This window comes from Melitaea cinxia, chromosome 20, assembly GCF_905220565.1.
Source record: "Melitaea cinxia chromosome 20, ilMelCinx1.1, whole genome shotgun sequence".
Classification (NCBI taxonomy): Eukaryota; Metazoa; Arthropoda; class Insecta; order Lepidoptera; family Nymphalidae; genus Melitaea; species Melitaea cinxia.
Window position 1 is genome coordinate 1254353 of NC_059413.1, and position 15589 is coordinate 1269941.

Here is a 15589-nt window from a genome sequence, read left to right on the forward strand (position 1 = left end):
TATGACGTAAGGGACTCACGCGCTGTCGTAGTACTCGGTACTAGGGCCGCAGCTGGCCGATGTCAACTTGATGCAGTAGCACTATAATTACCCCTATCGTTTATGCACTCCTTATTTTATTCAAATATTATTATAATATAGCAATAAATTGAACACAGAACTATTTAGACGTGTACACCTGACGGTGGTCCGAACGGAAGAGTATTATATACCAATTTATTCTATAAATGTGAAAGTTACTTGGTTTATTTGTTTCTCTCTCTCCCGCCTCTTCCCGTTGGTGTCATAAGGGGCGACTAAGGGACAACACAGTTCCACTACCACCTTGGAGCTTAAGAAGCCGACCGATGGCGGAATAAACACCCAACTGCTGGCTTTGAAATACACAGGCCGAAGACGGGCAGCAGCGTCTTCGGCGCGACAAAGCCAGTCCTGCGGTCACCAACCCGCCTGCCCAGCGTGGTTACTATGAGCAAAACACATGAGTTCACGCGATTTTTGGCGTGCACTTGTGGAGGCCTTTGTCCAGTAGTGGACTGCGATAGGCTGAAATAATGATGATGATGATGATGATGATGATTTGTTTATTTGTGCCACTTTCACGGCTCAACAGTTTCACCGATCGCAATGCAATTTAGCGTGCTCATAGCTTAGGAGCCCCAAACAGACATAGGCTTTAATCCTAAAAATATGTGTAGTTCCCGAGGGATAATACTAAATGGTACTTAATAAAGTATAATATATATTCTATAACAATAAATCTTTTAATGTAACAACGTCTAATACGACGTCTAGACACCTTGCTATTGCTTTTGTTTGTTTCTGGTCTGGATATATCCTTCCGTGGATCTCCCCATGTGCCCCACGTGAAGCTGTCTCAGTTACAACTATAGACGCAGTATTGTACGATTAGTTATTGACTTTGGAAGTCAAACGTGTTTTTGAAGTTATACTTCTTTTAGTGCGTTATATAAAAATTATGAGAGTAAATTTTTACGATGCGCGTGCGCCGACACCGTTACGAAAAAACCAACACCTTGAAGTTAACTAGCAACGAAGAAGAAGTTAGCAACGTGATGTAGCTAGCCAATGAAGTATAACTTCTTATGTGCGTACATAAGTACACGCACACTTTTTTTATATGTGATTGTTATAAGAATTTAAATGTATTGTAATATATTGCAAGTTTGCTTATGAAATAAATAAATAAAAATTATTTTAATAAATAAATAAAAATTATTTTAAATTCCCAGTCGAATTATTGTCACCCTAGTTTTGACTAAATTTTAATAGGAAAGAATAAAAGGTTAAGTAATAAATTAGCAAGAATTAAAATCCTCAATTAAAACTCATGATTAAAATGTTTGCACCAATATTTTTTGGGGATTATATTGTACGTTACATTAGTTTGTTATTACATTGGTTGTGCAGGTGGAAGACGTGTTTTGTATCAGTTAATAATAATTATATTTATAAAAATCCGAGAAAGCATCTTCTGTTATAGGTACGTTACTGTTTATTGTCCTTAAAACTGAAAATGGTTAACGTGAGTTAGCAGTAGTTATTAAAACTTTATAAAAAATCAAAATTAAAAAATTATTTTTTTTTTTTCAAAAACTTTGTTTCTAAGTGAAAAACGACGTGAGGGCATCACGTCGTCACAAAAATTTAAAACCTGTATAAATTTTATTTCATTAATTATATTTTTTTCATTTTAGCAATAGACATAAATTATTATTTATTATAAATAAATAAAATTGACGATATATTTAATCATCATTTTCAGTCGGTAATATATAATTCGGTTTGTAGCAACTAAAATATGACAGATATGTTTGAAATCTAATAATTCGTTTCCGTATCAATAATAATACTATATCCCGTGAAATTTGAAAACTGGTTTGTATGCGAATGTTGTGCGAATTACATGGACTCTACTTTAGCGCAACGGTCACATTCATGGATTCTACCTGTTGCGCTGGCGGTTGCGGGTTCGATCCCCGCACATGACAAACATTTGTATTGGCCATAGAGGTGTTTGCCGTGGTCTGGGTGTTTGTGCAGTCCTTGTGGGTCTCCCCACCGTGCCTCGGAGAGCACGTTAAGCCGTCGGTCCCGGTTGTTATCATGTATACCTGATAGAGATCGTTACTCATAGTAGGGTGTATATCCGCCAACCCGCATTGGAGCAGCGTGGTGGATTAAGCTCTGATCCTTCCCCTACATGGGGAAAGAGGCCTGTGCCCAGTAGTGGGATATTACAGGCTGAAGCGTGGCATACAGATGTTTGCCAAGGCCTGAGCGTTTGGTGCAGTCCTCATGGGTTTCCTCATCGTGCCTCGGAGAACACATTAAGCCGTCTGTACCTGTTTTTTATTAAAATCTTTAATCCACTGGGAGGCATTTGAGTTTCTGCCAGTGGATTTTTCAATCACGAAATGTTCTGCGATTTTTCCTAAGATTTGAGTTTCCGATTTTTTTTCTTTTCCTTCAAGTAATTTCTCTGATAGTTGTTCTAATGTTTGATCTGAAGTACGGTCTGACCGGACTGAAGTAAGGTCTGGTAGATTCAACTTTTTTTTAGAAATGGAACCGAAGACGAAAACCTTCGACATGGACGTTGACATGGGCGCCATATCCGGGGAAAAAATCGTGATTTCGGGTATGGCGGGGCTATATCCGGAGTCCCATAACGTTAAAGAACTCTCACATATTCTTTACAACAAGGTAAGCTTCCAATAAAGATCTAAATAAATCTACTATAATCTCTAAACTTTTGCCTTATGCCCAGTAGTGGGACTTTTCTGTATTTTAAACACATCCCATGCGTTCAACATTTTTTTTTTATGCAACTAGATCAGTAAACAGGCGTACGGCTCATCTGGTGGTAAGCGATTACCGTAGCTTATAGACATAGCTAGACGCCTGGAACACCAGGAGCATCGCAAGCAATGCTCTGGTCACCTTACTTACCAGAAGGAACATAACACTGTTTGAAAGCAGAATTAGGCTAAGCTTTAGACTAGGAAAAACCGAATTATGGGGTGGAGGGTGTAGGGGAAGCTATACAAGGTAACACCGAAACACTTCGAAACCCCATGGTTATGGAGTCGATAAACGGTGTAATTTTTAAATTAGATAGGTAGGGTTTTTTTTTTTGAAACAAAATTATGTCCATAAACAGTGTAATTTTTAAATTAGATAGGTTAGGGTTATTTTTTTTAGTAACGAAACTGTCTATAAACGGTGTAATTTTTAAATTAGATAGGCTAGGGTTATTTTTTTTTTTTTTTGTAACAAAACTAAGTCTATAAACGGTGTAATTTTTAAATTAAATAGGCAAAGGTTATTTTTTTAATAACAAAACTATGTCTATTAACGGTGAAATTTTTAAATTAGATAGGTTAGGGTTTTCTTTGTAACGGAATCTATAATAATATATATAAAAGCGAGAGGTCACTCACTCATCACGAAATCTCCGAAACTATAATACCTACAAACTTGAAATTTGGCAGGTAGGCTCCTTATAGGACGTAGACATCCGCTAAGAACGGATTTTACGAAACTCGACCCCTAAGGGGGTAAAACGGGGGTTGGAAGTTTGTATGAAAGTCCTATGTTTTTGGAGTAAGAGACCTGAAATTTAAAATGTATGCTCTATAGATGGTGAGAAAGTGACCAAATAATGTATCTTTAGAAATCAACCCCTTTTTGGGGTTGAAACGGGGGATGGTACATTGACTCACTGATCACGAAATCTCCGAAACTATAACACCTACAAACTTGAAATTTGGTAGGAAAGCTCCTTATAGGGCGTAAACATCCGCTAAGAACGAATTTTACGAAAATAGACCCCTAAGGGGGTAAAACGGGGGTTGGAAGTTTGTATGAAAGTCCTATGTTTTTGAAGTAAGAGACCTGAAATTTAAAATGTATACTCTATAGATGATGAAAAGGCGTCCAAATAATGTATCTTTAGAAATCAACCCCTTTTTGGGGTTAAAACGGGGATGGTAGGTTGACTCACTGATCACGAAATCTCCGAAACTATAACACCTATAAACTTGAAATTTGGCAGATAGGCTCCTTATAGGACGTAAACATCTGCTAAGAACGGATTTTACGAAACTCGACCCCTAAGGGGGTAAAACGGGGGTTGGAAGTTTGTATGAAAGTCCTATGTTTTTGAAGTAAGAGACCTGAAATTTAAAATTTATGCTCTATAGATGATGAAAAGGCGTCCAAATAATGTATCTTTAGAAATCAACCCCTTCTTGGGGTTAAAACGGGGATGGTAGGTTGACTCACTGATCACGAAATCTCCGAAACTATAACACCTATAAACTTGAAATTTGGCAGTTAGGCTCCTTATAGGACGTAGACATCCGCTAAGAACGGATTTTACGAAACTCGACCCCTAAGGGGGTAAAACGGGGGTTGGAAGTTTGTATGAAAGTCCTATGTTTTTGAAGTAAGAGATTTGAAATTTAAAATGTATGCTCTATAGATGATGAAAAGGCGTCCAAATAATGTATCTTTAGAAATCAACCCCTTTTTGGGGTTAAAACGGGGATGGTAGGTTGACTCACTGATCACGAAATCTCCGAAACTATAACACCTATAAACTTGAAATTTGGCAGGTAGGCTCCTTATAAGACGTAAACATCCGCTAAGAACGAACTTTATAAAAATCTACCCCTAAGGGGGTAAAACGGGGGTTTGAAGTTTGTATGAAAGTCCTATGTTTTTGAAGTAAGAGACCTGAAATTTAAAATGTATGCTCTATAGATGATGACAAGGCGTCCAAATAATGTATCTTTAGAAATCAACCCCTTTTTGGGGTTGAAACGGGGTATGGTACGTTGACTCACTGATCACGAAATCTCCGAAACTATAACACCTACAAACTTGAAATTTGGCAGAAAAGCTCCTTATAGGACGTAAACATTCGCTAAGAACGGATTTTACGAAACTCGACCCCTAAGGTTTAAAACGGGGGTTGGAAGTTTGTATGAAAGTCCTATGTTTTTGAAGTAAGAGATTTGAAATTTAAAATGTATGCTCTATAGATGATGAAAAGGCGTCCAAATAATGTATCTTTAGAAATCAACCCCTTTTTGGGGTTAAAACGGGGATGGTAGGTTGACTCACTGATCACGAAATCTCCGAAACTATAACACCTATAAACTTGAAATTTGGCAGGTAGGCTCCTTATAAGACGTAAACATCCGCTAAGAACGAATTTTATAAAAATCTACCCCTAAGGGGGTAAAACGGGGGTTTGAAGTTTGTATGAAAGTCCTATGTTTTTGAAGTAAGAGACCTGAAATTTAAAATGTATGCTCTATAGATGATGAAAAGGCGTCCAAATAATGTATCTTTAGAAATCAACCCCTTTTTGGGGTTGAAACGGGGTATGGTACGTTGACTCACTGATCACGAAATCTCCGAAACTATAACACCTACAAACTTGAAATTTGGCAGAAAAGCTCCTTATAGGACGTAAACATTCGCTAAGAACGGATTTTAAGAAACTCGACCCCTAAGGGGGTAAAACGGGGGTTGGAAGTTTGTATGAAAGTCCTATGTTTTTGAAGTAAGAGATTTGAAATTTAAAATGTATGCTCTATAGATGATGAGAAGGTGTCCAAATAATGTATCTTTAGAAATCAACTCCCTTTTGGGGTTAAAACGGGGGATGGTAGGTTGACTCACTCATCACAAAATCTCCGAAACTATAACATCTACAAACTTGAAATTTGGCAGGTAGGCTCCTTATAGGACGTAGACATCCGCTAAGAACGGATTTTACGAAACTCTACCCCTAAGAGGGTAAAACGGGGGTTGCAAATTTGTATGAAAGTTCTATGTTTTTGAAGTAAGAGACTTGAAATTTAAAATATACGCTCTTTAGATAGTGAGAATGTGTCCCAATAATGTATCTTTAGAAATCAACTCCCTTTTGGGGTTAAAACGGGGGATGGTAGGTTGACTCCCTCACCACGAAATCTCCGAAACTATAACAGCTACAAACTTGAAATTTGGCATATAGGTTTCTTATAGGGCGTAGACAGTAGTGAGGAGGTGTCCAAATAATGCATCGTAATCTATATATATAAAAGAGAAAGGTCACTGACTCACTCATCACGAGAACTCAAAAGCCGCTGGATGGTCCATCTATCCAGCATGGACAAAGATGAAATTTGGCAGGGATGTAGATTACCTATAGTTAGTAGTCGCCGCTAAGAACGGATTTTGCGATATTTCACCGCTAAGGGGGTTTAATTACGGTTGATAGTTTGTATGAAACATATACAGCAGCTATAAGTTCGCCTGATAGGTTATTTATACTGCAGCTTGAAAATAAAACTAAAAATGTAGTGTGTAGAGGTTTTATAAAAATAGCTATTAAATTATACTAAATTGTGCCTTTTAAAAAGTTACTCAGTGTGATAAGCATTTCAAGTGACTAAAGTAAAAAAATAATTTGCATTAAACATCTTTATAGTAATCCATTACTATAAAGATGTTTAATGATAAGATATGCATATCTTCATAACCACGCGGACGTAGTCGCGGGCGTCCCCAAAAGTGTATGTGATCGATTCCCTCAAAATCTACTAAACGGATTTACATGCGGTTTCACTAATGGAGAGAGGGCTTCAAGAGAAAGGTTTACGGAATAGCTAAGCCGATTTTGATGAAAGTTTCATTGGAAGTTTGCTGGGAAAACTTTGTGACACATTGATTTCAACGCGGGCGAAGCCGCGGGCACAGCTAGTCTATAATATATATAAACGCGAAAGGTCATTCATCACGAAATCTCCGAAACTATAACACCTACAAACTTGAAATTTGGCAGGTAGGCTCCTTATAGGAAGTAGACATCCGCTAAGAACGGATTTTACGAAACTCAACCCCTAAGGGGGTAAAATAGGGGTTGGAAGTTTGTATGAGAGTCCTATGTTTTTGAAGTAAGAGATTTGAAATTTAAAATGTATGCTCTATAGATGGTGAGGAGGCGTGCAAATAATGTATCGTTAGAAATCAACCCCCTTTTGGGGTTAAAACGGGGGATGGTAGGTTGACTTACTCATCACGAAATCTCCGAAACTATAACACCTACAAACTTGAAATTTGGCAGGTAGGCTCCTTATAAGAAGTAGACATCCGCTAAGAACGGATTTTACGAAACTCAACCCCTAAGGGGGTAAAATAGGGGTTGGAAGTTTGTATGAGAGTCCCATGTTTTTGAAGTAAGAGATTTGAAATTTAAAATGTATACTCTATAGATGGTGAGGAGGCGTTCAAATAATGTATCGTTAGAAATCAACCCCCTTTTGGGGTTAAAACGGGGGATGGTAGGTTGACTCGCTCATCACGAAATCTTCGAAACTGTAACAGATACAAACTTGGAATTTGACAGATAGTTTCTTTATAGGGTGTAGACATCTATAAAGAACGGATTTTACGAAACTCGACCCCTAAGGGGGTAAAACTGGGGTTGGTAGTTTGTATGAAAGTCCTATGTTTTTGAAGTAAGAGACTTGAAATTTAAAATGTATACTCTACAGATGGTGAGAAGGTGTCTAAATAATGTATCTTTAGAAATCAACTCCCTTTTGGGGTTAAAACGGGGGATGGTAGGTTGACTCCCTCATCACGAAATCTCCAAAATTATAACAGCTATAGACTTGAAATTTGGCAGGTAGGTTTCTTATAGGGCTTAAACATCTGCTAAGAGCTGATTTTACGAAACTCGACCCTTAAGGGGATAAAACGGGGTTTGGAAGTTTGTATGAAAGTCCTATATTTTTGAAGTAAGAGACTTGAAATTTAAAATGTATGCTCTATAGATGGTGAGGAGGTGTCCAAATAATGCATCGTAATCTATATATATATATATATATATATATATATATATATAAAAGAGAAAGGTCACTGACTCACTCATCACGAGAACTCAAAAACCGCTGGTTGGTCTATCCATCTAGGTTGGAAAAAGATAAAATTTGGCAGGGAGGTAGATTATAGTTAGCAGACGTCCGCTAAGAATGGTTTTTACGATTTTCCACCGCTAAGGGGGTTAAATTGGGGTTGATAGTTTGTATGAAACATATACAGCCTGAAAATGAAACCAAAAATGTGGTGTATAGAGAGGTTTTATAAAAATAACTATTAAATTATACTAAATTGTGGCTTTTAAAAAGTTACTCAGTTTGATAAGCATTTCAAGTGACTGAAATAAAAAAATAATTTGCGTTAAACATCTTAATAGTAATGGATATCTTCATAACCCCGCGGACGTAGTCGCGGGCAACAGTTAGTGTATTATAAAACAAAGTCCCCAAAAGTGTATGTGATCGATTCGCTCAAAATCTACTGAACGGATTTTCATGCGACCATTGGAGAGAGGGTTCCACCATTGGCAAGAGGAAGGTCTACGGAACGGCTAAGCCGATTATGATGAGAGTTTCACTGACAGTTGACCGAGAAAACTTTGTGACACATTAATTTCAACGCGGGCGAAGCCGCGGGCACAGCTAGTTATACCTATAAACGGCCCCTTTCTGATTTCAGATAGATTATGGTAATTTTTTTTATTCGTGTCATGTTTTTCACTTCATTATATATTTTTTTATTTATTTATTGTCATATAAAATGAACTAAAATATTGAGTATTTTTCATATATAACACTAAATAAATAAAACTAAAATATATTTAATTAAAAAACATAACATGAAACAAGGCTGTATGTATGGTCTGAGAACTTTGCCTTTACAGTTATTTAAACAAAAACAATGAATTTATGCTTACATTGTTTTGGAGCGAAACGATAAGTGGCCTGTCATTTTTTTATTAAAACATCTATTTCTTAATTGTTAAACATTAGTTGTATCGTTTGTTAAAAAACCGTGTGAAAATGTTAAATTAACGCTTGAAATGTTAAAATCATATGCGAAATGTAAAAATAACATGTGAAAACTACGAAACGGAGCATGAGTAACGTAAGTTGTATCGTTTGTTGATCTTGGACTCGAGATCGTTTTTATTTTGAAAATAACTTATGAAACGTGAAAATAACTTATGAAACGTGAAAATAACTTGTGAAATGTGAAAAAATGCGTGTGAAATGTGAAAATAACGTGTGAAAGCTGCGAAATTCTTCTTCTAACCTCAAAACTTTAACCATGGATATCTCCATAACCATTTCGGTAAACCACATAGGGTTTCGAAGTGTGACAGTGGTACCAGAGGTAGCGTTGATTATTAGAATAGAGAAGATATTTGACGAGTAACTCATTCATTCTCAACCCATTTTCATTCTCGTTTGGATCTGTCAAACAATTGTCCATGAATAGATTAAACAGCCACGGTGACACATCTCTGTCTAACATCTTTTTCGATATTAAACCATTCAGTGTATGCTCCAATTTATCCTCACACAAGCACTAGAATCCCTATAAAGAGATTGCAATGCTCGTATGAGGACACTGCTCACACCATTCACAGACAATGCTGACAACAATTCATTCCTCATCACTCTATCATAGGCCTTTTCTAAATCCACGAACGCGCAATAGACTTTTTTGTTTTTTGCGAAACACTTTTCAGCTATGCACCGCAAAGAAAAGACCTGATCCGTACATCCTATCCCCTTTCTAAATCCCGCTTGTGCATCCTATACTTTATCGTCTGTTTCATTTACAACCCTCTCAGTCAACACTTTTGCATACAATTTACCGACTACGCTGAGGAGGCTTATATCGCGGTAATTCCGGCAGTCCTGCCGTGACCCTTTTCCCTTGTACAATGGGACGATTACGGCTTTGCACCAGTCTCGCGGTACTTGCCGTTTCGCCAGCACAAATTGAAAAGGTGGTACAGCTGGCCACTATGCCATGTCCAGCCTTTAGCATTTCGACAGTAATCCTGTCATACCCTGCAGCCTTACCTAATTTCATACTTTTCAACGCTTTCACTATTTCATCCATGCTTATCTCACTTTCATCAACATTTATACTCGCTTCCATGGAAGGTGCCGTATGTTGTACCTGCACTTTCTCTTTTTCGAACAAACTTTCAAAATACTCTTTCCATCTCTTTGACACACATTCTTCTCCTTTAATAATGCTCCCATCTTGACTCCTGATTGTACTCAGTTCCGAGGTAGTAATTTCTCCTCTGGCTGTTTTGATGGATTTCCAGAAAAACTTTGATGTTTGACTGAAAATCTTCAGTGAGCCTTCTATCAAAATCATCCTTTCGTTCTTCTTTCTTTCTACACACTTCTTTCGCCGCTAATTTCAACCTTTTATACTTCGTTCTTGCTTCCTTTATCTCGTAATCCGTTGCATTTTGAACTTTTTGGTTAGCTTTTGTCATTACCCAATCCTTCTTTTCTTGCACAACCTTTTGCACATCTTTATCCATCCACACATTATAGTTCTTTCTTCCTTTCCTTCTTCTAGCTAGAGAATATTCTTTTTTTTTTATTCTCTAGCTAAAAGAATATTTTAGATATTAAAATAAAATATTGTATCATTCTAGTGTTAGCATTTAAATTTGTAATTCTGACAATTATTAAAATATTGGATTTTGTGTTGATATTACGCTTATTGTTTATTCGCTAATTACGTAGTACACTAATTACGTAGTATATGGGGATTGTCTACGTTGCATTTCTTTTTATTTACTGAATGAAAGTGTCAATGCAGCAACAGTGTTATGTTCCCACGGATTTAGTTTTAATAATTATTTTTGTAAAAGCGATCATTCCATATTCCCAGATCGAAGTGGAGTCATCGTTTATAGGATTAAATTGTTTTAATTAAAATATTAATAAAGTTAGTTTTAAAGTAATTTCGGATTTTTTTTCGATCTTCTGTCCGTCGCAAACGTAATTCGCTTAATACCCGAACAGTACAAAGATGGTGAAGCCATCTTCCGAATGGTTATAACCTATTAATTTACGATTATTCAGTCACTATTTTTGTTATCTGTTACGCAGGGTAGTTACACAATAAATACTGTTATCATTTAAATGTAAGCTTCTAATAATTTTATAAAATTTTATCGTTCTTATTCTGATTATTACTTGTTGAAGTACCGGAAGAGCATAAAGATGGAGACACCATCTTTTGAATAGTTAATACTAATTTTCTGATTTGTCAGTCGCCATCTTTGTCATGTGTTGGCGGGATCGTTGTCCTATAAATATGATAATTTGTAAGTTAAGAAGCAGTTATTGTTTAATTATTATACGGCTAGCGTTGCTGCTCGATAAGTGGCGTATAAGTGATTAGTGTCATATCATATTCAATGTAGTTAAAAGTGTGTATTGTGAATGAATAACTATAGATTTGAAGCGATACATAAATGTTTCGTTAAGTGTTCTCAATCGTGTTATACACTAGGGAACACCAATAAAACTATTGATTTCAAATTGATATAACTTTAAAAACCGATGAAAAAAAAAAAACGGATGGAAGTGGGGTGATCATTCGTTCAGTTTTGTCTCTTTTATTTATTAGTATCTACAAAAGCCAAATCAAGTCGGTAGCAAACCAATTCAATAACTTACCTTTAGGAAGCTCCTGGGGGGATTGGGGATTGGGTCGGCAACGCGCTTGCGATGCTTCTGGTGTTGCAGGTGTCTATAAGCTACGGTAATCGCTTACCATCAGGTGAGCCGTACGCTTGTTTGCCGACCTAGTGACATTAAAAAAAATAAAAATAAAAAGGAAGATGGCCAGCGATAAGCTTAGTACAAAAAAATAGTTTCATGAAATATATATATTTTTTTTAGATAAATCCAATAAATGCTGAAAATTTTCGCTGGAAATATGATCACCCTGAAGTCGCTCAATACACTGGTAAAGTGCCTGAACTCGATTTGTTTGACGCGCAATTCTTTAAAGTACATTACCGTCTAGGGAACAACATGGATCCTTTGGGAAGAAAAATTTTGGAACAGGCGTATCAAGCTATATATGACGCAGGTGAGAAAATTTTCAAGAAAATCAAAAACAACTTTTATTGCATTAAATATTTTATTGAATCTAACAGGAGACGGTTCACTGATTATTTTCTCGTATTAAGGTATCAATCCAACAGAATTGGATGGAAAGAAAGTCTGTGTTTACGTTGGAACCTGTTTCTCTGAAACTGAAAAGGCTTGCTTTTATGCGGAAACTTCCACGACGGGTTTGGGTATAACAGGGTATGTCATAGTTTACTTTGATAAAAAAAAAAACATCTAACAAGAACAAGATATTTGAATATTGCGTCTCTTTGTAAAAATTAACCAATATATCATTAATCAGCATTTCTGTCATCGGTTTTTAGTTGCTTTAATATATTACAGATGCAATAGAGCTATGTTTGCGAACCGTATCTCGTATTGGTTGAATGCCAAAGGTCCATCAATGGCTGTAGACTCGGCCTGCGTAAGTTCCACTGGGGCACTAGAATTGGCGTACAAGGCTATCACACGCGGTGAATGTGAAGCAGCTATTGTAGGAGGAGCTCATTTGTGTTTACATCCTCAATCTACCATCCACTACGGAAGGTAAGATTTTAGAATACGAATAGTAAAAGCTGGAGTTTATACTCCTTAGGTCCTAGGTGGCATTAAAAAAAGTCTGTGTGTACTTATGTATCCATGTAAGAAGTTATACCATCTAGCTAGCTAGCTATCAATCTCCTTGCCAACTTCTTCTTCGTTGACTAGCTAACTTCAGGGTGTCAGTGGTTTTCGTGATGGTGTGCACGCGCTTCTTGAAAATTTACTTTTATTTTGTTCCCAACGCTATAAGTATAACTTCAAAAATATTAGTAGCAAAATCGTGTGAAACGTCTGAAGTTGCGTGTCAGTGACTATGCCACTCGGTGATACTGACGCTTAGTGACACTGAGAGTGTCGTTTGACGGTGCTTTTAGCTATTTATGTAACATAATAAATAAAATTGGAGTGTCTGCTTGTAAGATTTAAATAACCGCTTTTTACTTAATGCATTTGGATGTATACACGGTTCATATATCGAAATAGCATTTTTTACGATTTTTGTCTGTCCGTCTGTCTGTTTATCCGTCTGTTTTTTTTCGGCTAATCTCTTAAACGGCTGGTCCGATTTCAAAGGAACTTCCACTGCGGCAGATAGCTGATGTAATAATGGGGTAACTTAGGCTAACTTTTATTTAAGTTTTTTTTTCTATAACTTTGAGAACTGACCAGTAACTTGTTAATTAAATTCCACTTGGATAAAGTCGCGGGCACAGCTAGTTTAAAATATAAATGTAACTATTAATAAGGTACTTTTATTTTTTTTTATTTTCTATGTCACCAGGTCGGCAAACAAGCGTACGGCTCACCTGATGGTAAGCGATTACCGTAGCTTATAGACACCTGCAATACCAGAAGCATCGCAAGCACGTTGCCGACCCAATCCCCAATCCCCCCAGGAGCTCTGGTCACCTTACTCACCAACAGGAACACAATACTGCTTGAAAACAGTATTATTTTGCTGTGATCTTCTGTAAGGTCGAGGTACCACCCCAGTCGGGCTGCTCCATATTTTAAGCAGGAAATTCCTGCTGTGCCCACCTCAGTTAAAACCTACGAAACACCATAAAAAAGGTACGACACCATTGTACCGATTCGAATAGCAAGCATCAAGTTTTCGTTATTATTTTAGACTTTTATAATTTTTTATTAATAGAATTTTTATAAAATAAAATTATAATTACTTTATTTAATAGAATATCACGGTTATCGTTTATTAGGAGTAAGCTCCAGTCACGTGTCGGAGCTGACGCACACACTTTTTTTATTTATTATTTTTTTATTTTTTTATTTTTTTATTTATATACACCTACAAACTTGAAATTTGGCAGGTAGGCTCCTTATAAGAAGTAGACATCCGCTAAGAACGGATTTTACGAAACTCAACCCCTAAGGGGGTAAAATAGGGGTTGGAAGTTTGTATGAGAGTCCCATGTTTTTGAAGTAAGAGATTTGAAATTTAAAATGTATACTCTATAGATGGTGAGGAGGCGTTCAAATAATGTATCGTTAGAAATCAACCCCCTTTTGGGGTTAAAACGGGGGATGGTAGGTTGACTCGCTCATCACGAAATCTTCGAAACTGTAACAGATACAAACTTGGAATTTGACAGATAGTTTCTTTATAGGGTGTAGACATCTATAAAGAACGGATTTTACGAAACTCGACCCCTAAGGGGGTAAAACTGGGGTTGGTAGTTTGTATGAAAGTCCTATGTTTTTGAAGTAAGAGACTTGAAATTTAAAATGTATACTCTACAGATGGTGAGAAGGTGTCTAAATAATGTATCTTTAGAAATAATATTTTTTACAATTTTTGTCTGTCCGTCTTTTTTTTCGGCTAATCTCTGAAACGGCTGGTCCAAATGGGGTAACTTAGGCTACTTTTATTTAAGTTTTTTTTTTCTATAACTTTGAGAACTGACCAATAACTTGTTCGTTAAATATCACGCGGATCGACGGAGTCGGATTTGACGAACACACATTTTTTATTTATCCCTTTTTTTTATTTATTGTTATGAAAATAATAGTAATATTACTGTCATTAAAAATTAGAATTGTCTATAAGCAGTTAAGATGAACTGTAACATTTTAAAATTTCAAACAATTTAGTAGTACTGATGTTCATGATGTATGTAATTGCTGAACAGTGAAACCTAGGACCTTAAAATATACACGAAACCATTCCCAAGTAGCGAATTTCGGGATAAATATAATAAAAAGTTTCCCGCGTGCTAGCCTTTGGTACAAACTCATATCGGGACCAGTTTTGTATAAATTAATTTGGTCTGTAGCGACATCTATCTCGCGACACATTAACTAGAGAAAACTGACGTATCCTACATCGCGGTATCAAAATTATCAGAGTATATATACAAGAACTCGACAACAACCGTCAGGGCGTTAGCCCACCAGACACAACACCCGTCTGATCGGAGGATACTCCCTTTTCAACGGTGGATTAAAGACTTCACAACTTTTTCCTCATACACCACCCAAACTGGTGACTCCGACGTGATTCAAACTATACCATTACCCAAAGTCAGTCATTTAGTCTTGATTATAGAGAATCCTACACAAATTTTTTTACTTAATCTTCAATGCAATGAATTTACAGTTTTGTAAGTAGTAGTTGTGAAATTTGTATGTATTAACGTTTGTATGTATTAGTTATTTTCGTTAATAATTTTTTTAGAACCTTGCAATTGAGTATGGACGGCAAAACTAAATCGTTCGACAATGACCCCACTGGTTGTGCTAAATCTGAGGCTATAAATATTTTATTCTTGCAAAAAGCAAAGGATGCTCGTAGGTACGTATGACATTTACATCATCATTAACCTATCCCAGTCCACCACTGATAGACGTAAGCTTCCCACAGGGTTCGCCATAGCCCCGATCTCCCGCTTTCGCCATCCAGTCATACCAGCTACTCTCTTTAAGTCGTCAGTCTGTCTGACTTCAACCAATGGGCTTTTCAATGGACGTTCAACACTAAGTTTTTATAATTATATACGTATCCT

At 36.6% G+C, this 15589-nt stretch overlaps 1 protein-coding gene across 1 annotated transcript in view; it reads left to right on the forward strand.

The window, feature by feature from the left end:
- Nucleotides 1-2586: 2586 nt before the first annotated feature.
- The window catches only part of LOC123663605 (fatty acid synthase-like), a 51500-nt gene continuing 38497 nt past the window's right edge, over nucleotides 2587-15589 (forward strand). Inside the window, exons 1-5 of the mRNA XM_045598277.1 lie at nucleotides 2587-2727; nucleotides 11811-12003; nucleotides 12104-12224; nucleotides 12369-12572; nucleotides 15262-15378. Of these exons, the coding sequence (XP_045454233.1) occupies nucleotides 2587-2727; nucleotides 11811-12003; nucleotides 12104-12224; nucleotides 12369-12572; nucleotides 15262-15378 (776 nt within the window). The remainder of the gene's footprint in view (nucleotides 2728-11810; nucleotides 12004-12103; nucleotides 12225-12368; nucleotides 12573-15261; nucleotides 15379-15589) is intronic.